General features: G+C 43.1%; 1 protein-coding gene across 5 annotated transcripts in view; it reads left to right on the top strand.

The window, feature by feature from the left end:
* TTC17 (tetratricopeptide repeat domain 17) overlaps positions 1–17,644 on the top strand; it is a 147,674-nt gene that overhangs the window by 116,595 nt on the left and 13,435 nt on the right. Inside the window, exon 23 of one of the 5 annotated variants that reach the window (XM_008269968.4) lies at positions 1,203–1,229. The exons of 3 other annotated variants lie outside the window; for them this stretch is intronic. In XM_008269968.4, coding sequence (XP_008268190.1) covers positions 1,203–1,214 — 12 coding nt within the window. In that variant the 3' untranslated portion in view covers positions 1,215–1,229. Of the gene's footprint in view, positions 1–45; positions 1,103–1,202; positions 1,230–17,644 lie in introns of those variants that run through there. One more of the 5 variants, XM_070071410.1, reaches the window with a different exon arrangement.

Here is a 17,644-nt window from a genome sequence, read left to right as displayed (position 1 = left end):
CAGCAGAAAGAAGACCCAAGTGTTTGGGCCTCTGCACCTCTGTAGGAGACCTGGATGAAGCCCCTGACTCCTGGCTCCTGGCTTCAGCCTAGCCCAGCGTTGGCCACTGCAGCCATCTGGAGAGTAAACCAGCAGATGAAAGATATCTCTCCCCACCCTGCACCATAACTCTGATTTTCAAGTAAGTAAATCTTAAAAAAGAAAAAGAAGTAGAAGAATTGATGAGAGTATGCTAGGAAAAACATATTCAAAACTAGATTTAAATAACACTCAGCAAGTCTTACTTCTGTAAAATACATTTGCCTAAAAGGACATACCCAGAACAATCAGCAGCAATACCATTCAAGCAAATAAAATAATTAAATCTTTAAAAAAAAAAAAAAAAAGAATCTGGAAAAAAGTGATAAATATTGTAAATATTGAAGAAAGGAAAAATAAAGACCCAATGTATGCAGAACAGGGATCCTAAAGTAGAAACTAAAGCAATGAAACAAAACAAATCATTAAAAATTATAATTCAAGAAAATATTCCTAAAATAAAAGACAGAATTGAAATTTCAAATTGAAAGGGCATTCCTTGTGCTTGGGAAAAACAACCAAAAATGGCCAATTCTAAAAAATATCCTAGGGGCCGGTGCTGTGGCGTTGGGTGAAGCTGCCGCCTGCAATGCTGGCATCTCATATGGACACTGGTTCGAGTCCCAGCTGCTCTATTTCCAATCCATCTCCCTGCTGCAGCCTCAGAAAGCAGTAGAAGATGGCCCAAGTCCTTGGGCCCCTGTTCCCACATGGGAGACCCGGAAAAAGCTCCTGGCTCCTGGCCCCTGGCTTCAGATCGGCGCAGCTTCAGCCATTGCAGCCATCTGGGGAGTCAACCAGCGGATGGAAGACTTCTCTCTCCCTCTCTCTATCTCTGCCTCTCTGTAACTCTGTCTTTCAAAGAAATAAATCTTAAAAAAATTCCAATAAAACTTTTTAAAATGAAGAAATTCTTTGGGACATTCAAGTAAAAGAAAGAAAGCAAATGTTACCAGATTTTTCTACAGTGATTCTTGATTCCGAGAGAAAATGGAATAACACATTTAAGATACTTAAAGAAAAAAAAAAATATGAGCCAAGGATTTCATGCGCTTCCAGATTGACTGTTGGTATAGAGTCTGTTGGTAAATGTGATGAGCATGCAATGAATGTTGTTCCTGCAGGCCCCTTCTTGAGAGGTCTGTGACTGGAGAATGAACTTCAGACCACCAAAGTGACTACACCACATTGGTGTAAGGAACGAGAAGCAAACATTGTGTATTTGCCTGGAGGATCAAGACTTAATAATGGCTCTGGGGCCCAGCATTGGATGCTACAAGTTAAGCTGCCGCCTGCAATGCCAGCATCTCATATGGGCCCAGGTTCTCATCCCAGCTGCTCCGCTTCTGATCCAGCTCCCTGCTAATGCACCTGGAAAAGCAGAGGAAGATGACCCAAGTATTTGGGTCCCCGTCACCTACCAGGGAAACCCAGATTGAGTTCCTGGCTCTTATTTTAAGCCTGTCCCAGCCCCAACTTTTGCAGCCACTGGGGAGTGAACAAATCTGTCTCTCTCCTCCCAACTTCTTTCTCCCTCTGTCACTCTGCCTTTCAAATAAATAACTAAATCTATTTTTAATATAACTTATAAAAATGATACAACATGTTTTTGATCTCCAAACCTAGCAAGATAAAATTAAGATTAAAAAAAACTTGGGACAGGCATTTGGCATAGAAGTTAAGATGCCCACACCCCATACCGGAGCACCTGGGTTCAATTTCCAGCTCTGGCTCCTGACTCAAGTTTCCTGCCAGTGCACACCATGCGTAGCTCAGGTAGTTAAATTCATGCCACCCACCTGGGAGACCTGGATTTGGTTCCTGGCTCCTGACTGTGGTCCCAGCCTAGCGCCAGCCATTGTGGGCAGTTGAGTAGTAAACCAGAAGATGGGAGCTTTTTCTCTTCCCCTCTTTATCTGCCTCAGATAAACAAATTACATAAGTTTATTAAAAATACCAAAAAAGTTTGAAGTGACAAGGAAATAAATTTTGTATTACTGAAGATAACAGTTCACCATGAAGTTGCAATATTTGTTTTATAATAATTTGTTATTGGGGGGCCAGCGCTGTGGCGCACTAGTTTAATCCTCTACCTGCGGTGCCAGCATCCCATATGGGCACTGGTTCTAGTCCCGGTTGCTCCTCTTCCAGTCCAGCTCTGTGCTGTGGCCTGGGAAAGCAGTAGAAGATGGCCCAGGTGCTTGGGCCCCTGCACCTGCATGGGAGACCCGGAAGAAGCTCCTGGCTCCTGGCTTCGGATCAGTTCAGTTCTGGCCATTGCAGCCATTTGGGGAGTGAACCATCGGAAGGAAGACCTTTCTCTCTGTCTCTCTCTCACTGTCTATAACTCTACCTGTCAAATAAATAAAATCTTTAAAATAACAATAATAATAATTTATTAATATTTGTTTACATGTTAACTAAGAAAAATTTCATAAAGCAGAAACTAAAGGAGATTCAGAGAAAATAGAATATACCGCAATTAAAAGTAAAAAAAAAAGTAAAAGGCAGCTCTTGCCTCTCCCAGGTCTCAAGCCAGAGCAAGGCTTTCAAAGCCAGTAATGGAGTGCCGAGAGGCATCTCCAGCCGCAAAACAAAGAACTGAGCTCTCCCACCTTCCAGTGGCCCCAGACCCTACAGTTCTGACGTCCTTGGAAGTGTCACTAGGACAAACAGGCGTCACCACTAGGCCCTGACCACTGAGTGTGCCATGAAGAAGACAGAAGGCAACACCACACGTGTGCTTATTGTGGATGTCAAAGCCAGCAAGCACCAGACCAAACAGGCAGTAAAGAGACTCTGACATTGAACTAGGAGAAGGGACCCCTGATTATGATGCCTTGTGTATTGCCAAAAAAATTATGGAGATCCTCCAAACTGAGTTCAGCTGGCTAATTCTCAATATATAGAGTTTCGGGACTGGCACTGTGGCACAGCAGGTAAAGCCACTGCCTGCAGTGCCAGCATCCCATATGGGTGCCAGTCATGTCCCAGCTGCCCCACTTCCAATCCAGCTCTCTTCTGATGCACCTGGAAAAGCGGAGGAGGATGGCCCAAGTTGTTGGGCCCCTGCACCCACATGAGAGACCCCAATGAAGCTCCTCTCTCTTGGCTTCGGCCTGGCCCAGCCAGGGCTGTTGCAGCCATTTGGGGAGTGAACCAGCAGATGGAAGAACTCTGCCTCTGCCTCTACCTCTGCCTCTGCCTCTGCCTCTCCCTCCCTATAAATCTGACTTTCAAATAAAATAGATATTTTTTAAGAAGGAATATCTATTTTTTCACCATTAATAATAATATTATAATAATAGACAAAAAAGATAGGAAGGATATAAAAAAACTAAAGTGTAATTGTAGGACCGACCTTGTTAAACATATAAAACTCAAAATTTTAATAATAGAAAATATATCTTTTCTTTGTTTGAAACTAGAATATTCATGAAACTTGATGATGTCAGAGCAGTGAACAAATTCAGATAAATTCCAGAAAAATAAAAATAGCACTCTCTGACCAGAATGCAAAAAGTAAAAACCATTCATATAAATCTTCATATTGATAAGGGGGGGGAGTCAGAATCACATACATGCCTGGACACATTCAACACCGACTTGCCACATTAACTCTAAGTTAAGAACTGGTGCGTATTTCTCTTCCTTTTCTCAGTAGAAAGGCCACGACCCTCCCAGATACCTTCTAGATGCTTTCCCACCAAAGCCGAGAACAAGACAAGAATGTCCAGTATATTTGCTACTACTCAGCACGCACTTAGAGGCATTGAGGTGGATAGGGAAGACAGGCGTATTCAGGATGCCTGATGATAAGATCATATGTCCAGAAAACCCCAAAGAATAAGAGAATTTAGTGAGATAATAGATTAAACATTAATGCAGATACAGAATTAATATCTCAGTTGGGATATAATAGGCCAAGGAAGGTCGGTGAATTGCCATAACTTTTTAAAAAAGAAAGATAAACTTTTAAAATCATGTTTCTAAAGGCGTCAGAAAGCTATGGAGGCAACGAAATATGAAAGAACTAAATTACTAGTGACAGAAGAACCTTCCCAAGGTGAACTGTCGATTGCCAGCTGTCTCTCCCCTCCGGGAGCGCTTAACTGATCCTGGGTGTGTGCTAGGGGTTGGGCTCAGCCCAGGGAGAAGGCCAGTGCTGGGGAAAGGAGAAACCAGTGAAGCTTTTAGCAGTTGCTCAAGGTAGGATTAACAGGTTGGAAAGCAAACACATGGCTAGTTTTTCTCCAAGGAACATTTAATTACAGCTAAGGCCACACAGGAGCCTGGGGAATTCAGCTGAAAACTTTAAGAAGGTGGAGTGAAATAACTCACACACTGCTTAGGAAACAAGGACGCCAGGTGGCAGCCAGCCTGCAGCCCATGGCTGGTCTTGCCTTCAGGAGTTATCTTGATGCTGCATATGGGAGACTGAGGTGGGTTGGGAAACTCTAAGACAAAGTCCTTGAACTGTAAGCAAGCCACAACCCAGATGAGTACCTGACAGGAGTGAGTGGATCAGACCTCACCTGATGTGCCAAGAGTGAAGGGGAAACCCGCCCTGATGAAGTGTGGCATCCTCTGGAGTTTCTGTGGTTCTGAGTACGCAAGGACTGAATACAGTTCAGAGAAGCAGGGTCATGTGATTGACAGCCAGGCAAGTACAGTCAAGAGGAGCAGACGCATAGAGTATCCTGATACAGGGTTAGCAGATAAGGACGTTAAAGTAATCATAATTGGGGCTGGTGCTGCGGTATAGTAGGTTAAGCCTCCACCTGCGGGGCCGGCATCCCATTTGGGTGCTGGTTTGAGTCCTGGCTGCTTCACTTAGGATTCAGCTCCCTGCTGATGGCCTGGGAAATCAGTAGAAGATGGCCCAAGTGCTTGGGCCCCTGCACCCACTTGGGAGACCCAGAAAGAAGCTCCTGGCTTCAGATCGGCGCGGCTCTAGCCATTGTGGCCATTTGGAGAGTGAACCAGTGGCTGAAAGACCTCTCTGTCTCTCCCTTTCTCTCTGTTAACTCTGCCTTTCATATACATAAATAAATCTTTAAAGGGGGGAGGTATCAGACACTCTAATGTGATGTTGAATACAGCAGAGCTCAGATTTTGTGAATGAGAAAAATATGTAAACTGAACCAAGGAGAGGAAAAATAGGAAAAAACAGGTAAGAACATGTGAAACGTGGTGAAATTGCAACATATATATGCATATAATTAGAATCTCAGAGGTAGAAAAGAAAGAGTGTGACAGAAACCACATTAGAAGAAATGAGGGCCGGCGCCGCGGCTCACTAGGCTAATCCTCCACCTTGCGGCGCCGGCACACCGGGTTCTAGTCCCGGTTGGGGCGCCGGATTCTGTCCCGGTTGCCCCTCTTCCAGGCCAGCTCTCTGCTGTGGCCAGGGAGTGCAGTGGAGGATGGCCCAGGTGCTTGGGCCCTGCACCCCATGGGAGACCAGGACAAGCACCTGGCTCCTGGCTCCTGCCATCGGATCAGCGTGGTGCGCTGGCCGCAGCGCGCCAGCCACGGTGGCCATTGGAGGGTGAACCAACGGCAAAGGAAGATCTTTCTCTCTGTCTCTCTCTCTCACTGTCCACTCTGCCTGTCAAAAAATAAAAAAATAAATAAAAAAAAAAGAAGAAATGAGAAAGAATTTTCCAAAACGGATGAAAAATGGAAGCTCAGCAAACTCCAGGCAGTACAAATGCAAAGAAGATCACACCCAGGTGCGTCACGCTAAAACCACTGAGAACCTGAAGCTTAAGAGCAGCCCAAAGGGAACTGGTCATTTGTGTCTCAGTTAAATCTTGCTGCACGTGGCATACAGCTCCAGAATGTGGTGGTGTAAAACAGCAGCCATCTGTTCACAGTTCTTCTGTCAGCCAGCCCTCGAGATGTGCCCACCTCGCCTAAAGTCACTCATACAGCTGGGACTGGACAGACAAGATAACATACCTTCCATGCAGGGGCACTTCAGGAAATTCATGATAAATGGAATATAAAAATAAATTCATTTTATTGCAAAAAAGTTTGTAATCATGCATTTTTTTCATAATGTGCATTTTCCATAAACTTTTTGAAGACCCTTTGTAGGTATGTTTAAATTCTTCCTGCATGCAACACACACTCACCCTTGCCAAGATCCCCAAAGTCTCATCCAGTTCTGACATCAGGCTCAGAGTCTGCTTGTATTTATGCAAGAGGCTCCTCGGGTTCAACTTCTTTTCATCTGCAGACCTTTGAATTAAAAGATGAATCTGCTGCACATACACAAACACAGCCTACATTGATATGAAGAATAAGTGCTCTGTTAGTTTAAAAGCAAGACAATATAAGGCATTCAGCAATCCCATGGCAGTTTTATTTATTTGAAAGGCAGAGTTAGGGAGAGACAAAGACAGATCTTCCAGTCACTCCCCAAATGGCTGCAATGGCCAGGGCTGGGCCAGTCCAAAGCCAGGAACACGGAACTGCATCCAGGTTTCCCACAGTATTCAGGGGCTCAAGAACTTGGGCCATCTTCCACTGCTTTCCCAGGCAAATTAGCAGGGAGCTGGATTGGAAGTGGTGCAGCCAGAGCTTGAACCAACACCCGTGTGGGATGCCGGCATTGTAGGCAGTGGCTTACCTGGTGTGCCACAACATTGCCCCCCCACACCGTGGCACTTCTGAAATCATCTGGCTATAAGTCACCAGTCCCCCACTCTATGTGGTGGGGGGGGGGGAGAATATTCCATGATTAGGGCCCGTTTTGCTTCCCTGGGTTGATTCCTTCATCTGCTTCTCAGCGGTTGACGTTTTTTCCAAGTTATCTTCCCTTTTCAGTAAGAAATGTCCTGAAGAGTTTTCTCAGCCTGTTTCCTGATTTCCTATCCCTTTTTGACCAAACTGGCACAACTCCTTTAAAAAAAACTTCCTGGACAGGTGATAAACCAGTCTATCAGGCAGAAGCCACACTCACATATTCCCCAAGAAGGCCTGTGTCTATTTGACAGTGAGTTACAGACAATGCCCTTAGAATTCTTACATGCCTTTTGTCTGACTGAGAGGGCCTGTTATGGCTGATCAAATTCTTTCCAAGGCAGTAGTGACAAACGGTCCTACTATCATGCCCTTGATTTTGCCCTGGATCTAAAGATATAGTTTTACTGATAGCACCCTCGGTTTTCTTTTCTTTCTTTTTTTTTTTTTTTTCTTCTTCTTCTTCTTAGCTTTAAAACCTTCTGCTGACTGGAGGAGTCGTAATGAGAAAGTTTCAGATTCTATCACTGCGCTTCTCAGATTGAAACCATTCTCCCTTAGATTTTTAAAAACTGGTTTAGTTATTTCTCTTTGAATAGCTCATCATAGGTATTTTTTTCAAAAACCACGTGTCATTGTCAGCATTCTTTCCAGAAACCCTAGCCAGGTCTACCACTTCGTTAGGTGTTTCTTCCGTCTTCCCAAATGCAGCCTGACCACTTGTTTGGGCGGTAGGGAACTTGCCTTCTTTCTACCCCAGCAGGTAAATGCACCTTCTCTCCTCCCCAGTATCCTAAGCACTCTCTCAGCCTCCATTAATCGTCTTATTGCTGGTCTTTCAGCAGACATCTGTAACTCATTCCCAAAATCAATAACACATATTTTCAATTTCTATTCATGGCAGCACTTTATCCTAATACCAAAGACTATTTCCATTCTCTCTTTCTACCTAACAAACTACTGCAGAATTTACTAGCTTAAAACAAAACCATTCTTTGCTCCAAGGTTCTGCACTCTCACCTGGAGTAACTTGTGCCACAGCCTCCCCTGGGGGTGGCTGCCGAGGGTGGCATTGTTCAAAAGATTGGAGTCTGAGCCAGGATGGCTGCAATAGCTTAGCCACAGTTGGAAATCCTCTCTTCACGTGGATTCTGCAGCAGCACAGTAGGACCTTTTTACATTACAGCTCAGGGCTCCCAGAGGGTGACAGCCAAAGGATCCAGACCACTTGGAGTCTATTGAGAACTGGAGCAGCACCACTTCCCTACATCCTGATTATTACAGTGAGTCCCAGAGCTTGCTCAAAACTGAGGGCAGGGGATTTATAGCCTCCATATGCTAGTAGGGACAAAGACTGTGTGACCCATCTTTAATCCTCCGTAGTTAACTTTCAAAGAAACAGCAATCAAACTGATAGCTTTCCAACTGCAGTGATGGAAACCAGAAGTCACTATAACATAAGTCAAATATTGGAAGAAGATAAGTAAGCCCAGACTTATGTACCACAGACGTACCCTTCAAAATTGAAGTGAAGTGAGGATAACTTCAAGCAAACAGAAATTGAAAGAATTAAGCACCAGTGGGCCTGTACAGAAATAAAAATTAAAGGTAGTTCTTCAGGAAAATGATCCCAGTTAGAAATGTGAACATGCAAGAGGGCAAGAAGAGCACGGGGAAGAAACAGATAAATGAACTGCGGCTTTATGAAATAATAATTACAGCACCCTGAGGAGTTTCAGTTTTAAATATTTCCAACATGCATTGTAACAGTTACATGAATGATGAGACAGGAGTAAGTGGAGTTTAAAAGTCCTACGGTTTAATTGGTATCTGCCAAGTAGTGGAAGTAATAATTTACATTGGATTTTAATAAGTAAAAATGCATGTTTTGAGCTCCAGGCTTACAACTAAAAATTATTTTAAAATGTAACTTAATAGAAGGAAATTGGAATGCTGTAAAGCATTTGATTAATGCAAAGAAAGTCAAGAATGGTAAAGGCACAAATATAGAACACAAATAGTAAATATCAACCCCAATAAATCAGTAGTTGAATGCAAAAAGGCTATATAATGAGTTAGATTTTTTTAAAAATCAAACTCTGCTTCTTAGAAAAACTTTAAATATTAGGATACAAAAAGTTTGAGTATACAAAGATGGAAAGTAATATGTGGACAGAAAAGAAAATCGATGTATTTATACTTTCCGTAAAATTCAGTTAGAAATATTACTTATCAGAAAACACAGTAAGAAACAACTGAAGTTAACATTGTGTAATGTAATTGTAAAAAGACCCACGGTAAGCTGACCGTCCATGTCCTAACCCCTGGAATGTAGAGTTGCTTTGTTTGATAAGAGAAGACTTTGCAGCTAAGGCTGAGGATCCAGAGACAGAGAAGCTGTCCTGGATTATCCAGATGTGTCCCAAATGCAGCCCTATGTGTCCTTAGAAAGAGGGAGCTGTGACCACTGAATGAGATTGCAGTGATGCAGTCCCTAGCCAAGGAATGCTAGCAGCCACCAGAAACCAGAGGAGCTCAGAGAGGGATTCTCCCCCTCGACCCTCCAGAGAGAGCACTGCCCTGCTGGCATGTTGGATTTTGACCTAATGATACTGTGGATCTCTTGCCTTCATAAATAAGAAAGAACAGATTTCTGTTGCTTTAAGTCACCAAGGTTTTGTTAGTTTGTCACAGTAACTACAGGAACATAATACAGATTTAATACACAAGGTAGATGCGGTCCATCGCCCATATATAATTAATAACATAGCTTTAAAATGCAAAAGGTAGACATAGGCATATCTAAAAGAAGAAATAGACATATCCCCAGACCAAGTAGATCTTAATACACTTCTCGGAGACAAAAGCACAACTATGAACTTGACCTGTCACAGCATTCGACGGCAACAGAATTCACTTAAAAAAATGAGAAGCAAAAAGAGTCAGACAAACAGAGCTCCCATCCACTGGTCCCTTCCCCAGATTAACCCAGAAATGCTAGGGCTGGGCCAGGACCAAAGCCAGGGACTGGGAACATAAACTGGGCCTCCCACATAGGTGACAGGGACCCAGCTGCTTCAGACAGCTCTGCTGCCTCCCAGTGTCTGTGTTAGAAGGCAGCTGAAACCAGGAGCTGGAGTTGTGAATCCATCCCTAGGCGCTCCAGTGTGAGCCTCATGCATCTTAGTCGCAAAGCTACATTCCTGCTCCAGCATTCACGTTCTCTTAAGTGCACGTGAAAGAACACGTTAATCATATGTGAATATTTAACATAAAAGTAGGCCACAAAAAAGCCCTGAGCGAATTTCCAAACGTTTAAATTATTTAGCATGTATCTCTGGCCAAAGCAGTTAAGTTCAAATTCGGTAAATTTAAATAAGCCAAAGGAAAATATTAAAAAAAAAAAATCCCCAAAACTTGAGTGAAGGAAAATATGTAACACTTCTGAAAGATACAAAAAGAGGTTTAAAAGAATGGGAGATGTGGCCATATTTTTGAATGTAAAGTAAGTCCTAGCATCATCAGAATATCAGTTCTCCCTAACTTGTCACTTAATACAATAACAGTAAAATTGCCCCGTCTTCTCTGATGCCAGACAAGCTGATTGTAAGTTCATCTAGAAGAACAAGCAAGCAAGAATAAGCGGGCAAACTGTGAAAAAGAAGAACCGTGGGAAAAGAGGAGGATCTATTCTTAGAAGCCATTAAACTGACGTGAAGGCTTTAATTAAAGCGATTTGATGTTGGTGCACAAATACATAGACCAACCTAATCACACAAAGCAATTTTGTATCCTGTAAAGGCAGCATCTTATCAATGAGGAGAAATGCAATATTTCCTTGCTAGATAGGGGGAAATGTATAATTGGATCCACTCCCTTCCACTGTACGCCAAGACAAATTTAAAATGGGTCAGAGATCTAAGCAAATGTAAGTCGTATGAGTATATGGAATATAAGTATAAATGGGATTCCCAGAAATTCCTTTACAACCAGCATGTGGAGAAGTTTAAGCCTTCAGGAAAAAGATTAATAAATTACATAGAAATTTTAAACTTGCATTTCACATAAACACTGTAAAAAACTTTAAAATGGAAATGAAAAGCTGAAAACAATCTTTCCAAAATGTGATAGTTTTAAAACCTAATTTTTACAAAACTTTTTAAAAAGAAGAAAGACCAACAATCCTTTAGAAAAATCTTTACTTAATGTATGCTAAACTGATCTTCTGTATATAAAGAGAATCGAAAACGAATCCTCATGTGAATGGAAGGGGAGAGGGAGTGGGAAAGGGGAGGGATGCGGGTGGGAGAGATGTTATGGGGGGGAAGCCATTGTAATCCATAAGCCATACTTTGGAAATTTATATTCATTAAATAAAAGTTTAAAAAAAAAAAGAAAAGAAAAATGGACACAGCAAAGAAAGAACTAATGAGAGAGTAGGGCAGATGATGGAGCATACTGAAATCATAAAGAGGAAGAAACAAAGTATAAAAGTTTCTTTTTAAGGAGCATAATCTGCAGCAACATAGGAATCTGGTGATCAGGCAGAGAAACCAGCAGACTTGGAAGTCTCAGGGTTAGAGAAATACAGTTATATATTAGATACACCATCCTGGTGAGAAGGTAGGGGCAGAGACCTAGACCTGGTCATCTTCACAGTACATTGGCAGATTCTGAAGCCTCAAACCCAGAAGACCAGAGAGCCAGGTGGAAAGCTGTGGGAAAATAGGCTTTGGCAATCCCGCCATACTATGGAAGTAGAGAACGGGGGGCCTCTCACTTGGGATGGTCTGGATACTTGTGCCTCTTTAGAAGGGTCAAAACAGGCGGAGTGAGGCTTCCTGCAGTGGCTCACCAGCCCAAACTCAGCACCCTGCTATTGCATTAAACTGATCATCTCTGCTTGCCCTGCTGAATAAGAGAGGAAATGCTCTCTTTAAGATAACATTATTTGGAGCCCCTATGGGCAGATGCTTATAGATGCATTGTCAGACTTCCAGTAAAATTATATGAGACATCCAAGAATTATAACTAAAAACCAAGAGAAAAGGCACACAACAGAAATATACCTTCAGGTGGTTCAGGCACTGGAATTAAAACAGACTTTAATTAAAATAACAAGGATTGGGGGCCAGTGCTATGGCACAGCTGGTAAAGCCACAGCCTGCAGCGCCAGCATCCCTTATGAGAATTAGTTTGAGTCCTGGCTGCTCCAGTTGTGATCCAGCTTCTTGCTAATGCACCTGGGAAAGCAATGGAGGGTGGCCCAAGTCTCTGGGCCACTGCACCCACATAGGATACCCGGAAGAAGTTCCTGGCTCCTGGCTTCAGCCTGGCCTAGCCCCAGTCATTGTGGCCATTTGGGGAGTAAATCAATGGATGGAAGACTGCTCTTTCTCTCCTCTCTCTCTGTAATTCTATCTTTCAAATAAATCTTCAAAAAAAAAAAAAAGAAAAGCCAGCATTAATGTATTTGAGAAAATAGAAGGAGAGAAGTGAAAAATTTCTCCAGAGAATTAGAATTTGTGACAAAAAAAATTCGAGCTAAGAATTATAATAACTAAAATGAAGAACTCATTAGATTGGTTTAATGGATTAGACAATGAACTCTCACATATAGCATCAAGTGATTTTGATAAGGATGTTGAAGTACATCCAATGGAGAAAGGACAGTCTGTTTCAACAAATGGTGTGAAGAAAACTGTATCTACATACAAAGGATGAATTGGATTCTTTCTTTATACTATGTACAAAAAAATCTCAAAATATAAATCAAAAACTCTATAATACTTGGAAGAATACAGAGAAGAAGCTCTATGACACTGGATTTGGCAAGGGTTTGTTAGATATAAAATAGCACAGGTAGTGAAAGTATAAATAGATAAATTGTACTACATCAAAATTAAAAGTTCTGTGTGTCAAAGGACATCATCAAGAGAGTGAAAAATGAACCCTTGAGATGGGAGAATATATTTGACAGCCATGTATCTGATAAAGGATTGATATCCAGAATATATAAAAAATTTCTACAAAATAACAGCAACAAAACTCAAAAGCCAAATTTTTTATAAGACTATTTATTTATTAAAAGGCAGAGATACAGAGAGAGGGAGAGACAGAGAAAGCCATCTTGCATCTTCTGGTTCATGACCCAGTAGTCTGAATGGCTAGGACTATGCCAGGCCAAAACTAGGAGCTGGAACTCCATCCAGGTCTCCCATGCAAGAAGCCAAGAACTTGGACCATGTTGTGCTGCCTCCCCAGGCACCTTAGCAGGAACCCAGATCAGAAGTGGAGCAGCTAAGACTCTGACCAGTGCATACGGGATGCTGCTGTTTCAGGCAGTGGCTTATCCTGCTGCGCCATAACACCAGGCCCAAACATCCCAATTTTTACATATGCAAAAGAGTTGGCATTTATCCTAGTAATTAAGATTTCACGTTTATCATTAGAATATATGGATTTGATTCCTAATTGTGGCTCCTGACTCTGGCTTCCTGCCACTGCAGACTCTGGGAGGCAGCAGTAATGGTTCAAGTGGTTGGGGTCCTGCTACCCATATGGGAGACCTGGATTGTGTTCCTGGCTTCTGGCTCCCAGAAGTCCCAGCCACTGCAAGCGTTTGGGAAATGAATCAGCAGATGGGAGCACATTATCTTCCTCTCCTTCACTCCCTTTCTCCCTCTTCCTCTCTTAAATAAAATGTGCATAAGACTCGAATAAATATTTCCATAAAGGTGATACACAAAGGGACCACCATTGTGGTGTATCGGGTAAAGCTACCACCTGCAAGGCCGGCATCCCACATGGGTGCTGGTTTGTGCCCCGGCTGCTCCACTTCCTATCCAGCTCCCTACTAGTGGTCTGGGAAAAGCAGCAGGTCATCCAAATGTGAGGGCCCCTGCCATCCATGAGAGAGACCTGCAAGAAGCTGCTAGCTTTAGCCTGGCCCAGCCCCAGCCATTGAGGAAGTGAACTTGAGGATGGAAGATTTCTCTCTCTCGCTCTGTGTGTGTGTGTGCGTGTGTGTGTGTGTGTGTGTTTCCATCTCTATAGCACTTTCAAAGAAATAAATATTAAAAGCAAAAATGCAGAGAGCCAAAGCATATGAAAAGATGCTCCTCATCAGGGAAATGTAAATCAAAACCAAAAGGACCTCCCCTCACACTCAGTGGGGTGGGAAGGTGTTTAGAGTAATCATCTGTCAACATTCGGCTGTCCAAGTCTGCAGCCCTTCTTGAGTGGATGGCAGTGATCATCACTGGCTCCTAATACCGTAAATAGAGGGAGCAAGACACCTGTGCATGTGTCACTGGAGTTCACGTCACTGCCTCTGAAACACTTGCACCCCCATTCTTCCCCAAAGCATGAATGTAGTCAAACCTTCAGTACCAGTGTTCAGGAGGTACAGGGAACAAAGCAGCATGGCAGGTAGTACCATGAGGATGCATTCAGCAGACCAGTCAGTGAGCCAGAGGACAAAAAACTTGTTTCTTCTATAAAAGTTAATTTGTAAAGAAAAAAATTAGGGACCAACACTGTGGCATAGTGGGTAAAGCCGCCACCTGCAGTGCTGGCATCACATATGGGCGCCGGTTTGAGTCCCAGCTGCTCCACTTTTGCTCCAGCTCTCTGCTATGGCCTGGGAAAGCAGTAAAAGATGGCCTGAGGCCTTGGGCCCCTGCACCCACATAGGAGACCCAGGAGAAGCTCCTGGCTTCAGTTCAGCCCAGCCCGGTCATTGCAACCATTTGGGGAGTGAAACAGCAGGTGGAAGACTTTGTCTCTCTCTGCCTCTGCCTCTGCCTCTCTGTAACTCTCTGCCTTTCAAATAAGTAAGTCTAAAAAATTAAAAAGAAAAAAATATTTTAAGCAAATTGCCATAACTTAAGCTAAAAGTATGTTTAAGTGTTTAAGTCAAATACTGAGTGGATGATGGGGTAGATGGATTTGGCATAATGAAATAATTAGTTGCAATCTTTGTGTAAAAAGTTACCCGAAGTATTATGGAGACAGGAGATAGGTGAAGCCACAACCTGGGGAAGCACCCTGTGTACCAAGCTGCACAGGCGGAAAGAAATCTGTGCCTAGGTGCATTACAGCAAAGCTGCAAACAGCCAAGACAGAGCTGTCTTCAGAGCATCTGTCTCAATCAGGGTACTGTCAGGGAAACAGAAATGACACGAGACATGTCAGAAGGGCAGATTCAATTTAGAGAATTGATGGTATGCTGTAGAGGGCTGAAAGGGGGAAAGGACACACTGAGGTAAAGCAGAAAGCTCCCGCCCGAGGGGTGGAGGAGAGGAGTTGGCGTTTCAGAATGCAGAAGTTCTGGGAAGCCGGAGCTCCTGCATCTGAAGAGGGGGTGAAGTCTGGATGCTGAAGGGCTGCATGAAGCTGAGCCGGAGGGCGGCCAGCACCAGATGCTGCTGCTGCAGTAGCGCTGATAGGAGCAGTGTGCACACAGGAAGAGAGAGCTCCTTCCACCTCTTGCCTTCCAGTCTCGTGTACGCATTGGCAGAGCCCAACAGGAAACCTGCAAGCCCAGAGGTGGTTTGGAAGGTTCCAGCCACAGCATTACAAAGATCATAGAATTTGGGATCTGGATTTGAAATACAGTAGCTTAATAAATACCACAACCACCATTCGTTCGTTCATTCATTCAACAGATATTTAGTGGAAACTTGCCATATGCCATTTACTTTTTAAGTGTTTGGGATAAATGAGTGGAGAAAGACTTAAAGATCTACCCTCATGGAGACAGAAAGGGCAGATCACCTGCAGGGGAATGATGGCTAGCACAACCTTTGTAATGTCATATACCAAATCCAGATGACAATTCTTTTAAAGATTTATTTATTTGAAGGGCAAATGTACAGAGAGAGGTAGACACACACACACACACACACACACACACACAAAGAGAGAGAGGGAGAGGGAGAGAGAGAGAGAGAGAGAGAGACAATCTTCCATACACTGGTCCACTCCCCAAATGACTGCAACAGTTGAAGCTTGGCTAGGCCAAAGCCAGGAGCCAGAAGCTTCTTCCAGGTCTTTGTGTGGGTGCAAGGGCCCCAGTTCTTGGACCATCCTTCTCTGCTTTCCCAGGCACATAAGCAGGGAGATAGATCGGAAGTGGAGCCTATATGAGATGCCAGCGTCAGAGGCTACGGCTTAACCCACTGCACCACAACATGGCTGCCGGATGACAATGCTGAAAGGAGACTAGACCTGGAATTCTTTTTTTTTTTTTTTTTAATTTTATTTATTTATTTGAGAAGTAGTTACAGACAGTGAGAGGGAAAGACAGAGACAAAAGTCTTTCATCCGTTAGTTCACTCCCCAAATGGTCACAACTGCCGGAGCTGTGCCAATCCGAACCCAAGAGCCAGGTGCTTCTTCCCGGTCTCCCATGTGGGTGCAGGGGCCCAAGCACTTGGGTCATCTTCTGCTTTCCCAGGTCACAGCAGAGAGCTGGGTTGGAAGAGGAGCAGCCGGGACTAGAAGCGGCGCCCATATGGGAAGCCGGCGCCACAGGCAGAGGATTAACCAAGTGAGCAAGCCACGGCGCAGGCCCCTAGACCTAGAATTGTGTGATCCAGAGTGTGGGGAAGAATAAAATCATTTAAAGATGAATAAAGGACTAAAACAACTTTACTACCAAGAGTCCAGCCCTAAGGGAACTTCTCTATATCATGGCCACAGAAGAATGATCTGAAACGTAAGATTTACTGAGCAGATAAAATGGTAAATAGGTATGCAAACCCAAACAGAACAGACATTTTCTGTGGAAAACAACAGTTTGTGAGATTTTCAGATAAGAGTATGTGTTTAAGAATGGGATCATCTGCGCTTGGGTATCAAAAGCCACATTCGAATATTTAAGAGAAGTGAGTTACCATCTTGTTTAGAATGTTGTTAAATGGTTAGAGTAAAAATTTAAGAGCATTTAAATAACACAAAAATGCCATATGTTTGTGGATAAAATAATGAAGTAAAAGGGACAGCAACGGCTGCAAGAAATCAGTCCAAGAAAAGGCAATAAAGAAAGGAGTGAAAACTAAGCATTCAAGAAACTAGACAAAGGGCCGGCGCTGTGGCATAGTAGATAAAGCTATTGCCTGCAGTGCGGGCATCCCATGTGGGCGCCAGTTTGAGTCCCGGCTGCTCCACTTCCGATCCAGCTCTCTGCTAAGGCCTGGGAAAGCAGTAGAAGATGGCCCAGGTCCTTGGGCCTCAGCACCTGCATGGGAGACCCAGAAGAAGCTCCTGGTTCCTGGCTTTGGACTGGCACTGCTCTGGCCATTGCAGCTATTTGGGGAGTGAACCAGCAGATGAAAGACCTCTTTCTCTGTCCCTCTCTCTCTCTCCCTCCCTCCCTCCTACCCTCTCTCCTTCCCTCCCTTTCCTTCTCTCTGTGTAACTCTTTCAAATAAATAAATACATCTTTAAAAAAAAAAAAAACTAGACAAGTATAACTGACAAAACAGTGGAAGTCATGTCAAATTGAAAATGTTTTAAAGGAGCTGTATGTTTTTTATAAAAGTTATATTTAAGACGTAGAAGAAACATTTAAAATAGCAAAAGATATACCAAGTACATACTAATCAACAGGAAAAAGGTATACTTAATTATCTGAAAAGACTGTTTAAGACAAAAAATTTTAGGGACAAAGAAAGTGGCTACATAATGATAAAATGTTTAATTCACTAGATATACCAAATCTAAACACATACCCAATAAAATAACCTCAAAGTATGTCAAGTTAAAAAAAAATGATAGGTCTGCAGAAAGGAATTACAAGTCTATCAACATA

The sequence above is a fragment of the Oryctolagus cuniculus genome, chromosome 1, assembly GCF_964237555.1.
Source record: "Oryctolagus cuniculus chromosome 1, mOryCun1.1, whole genome shotgun sequence".
Lineage (NCBI taxonomy): Eukaryota > Metazoa > Chordata > Mammalia > Lagomorpha > Leporidae > Oryctolagus > Oryctolagus cuniculus.
Note: the sequence above shows the minus strand (reverse complement) of the source record. Positions and strands in the feature narration are given on the sequence as shown.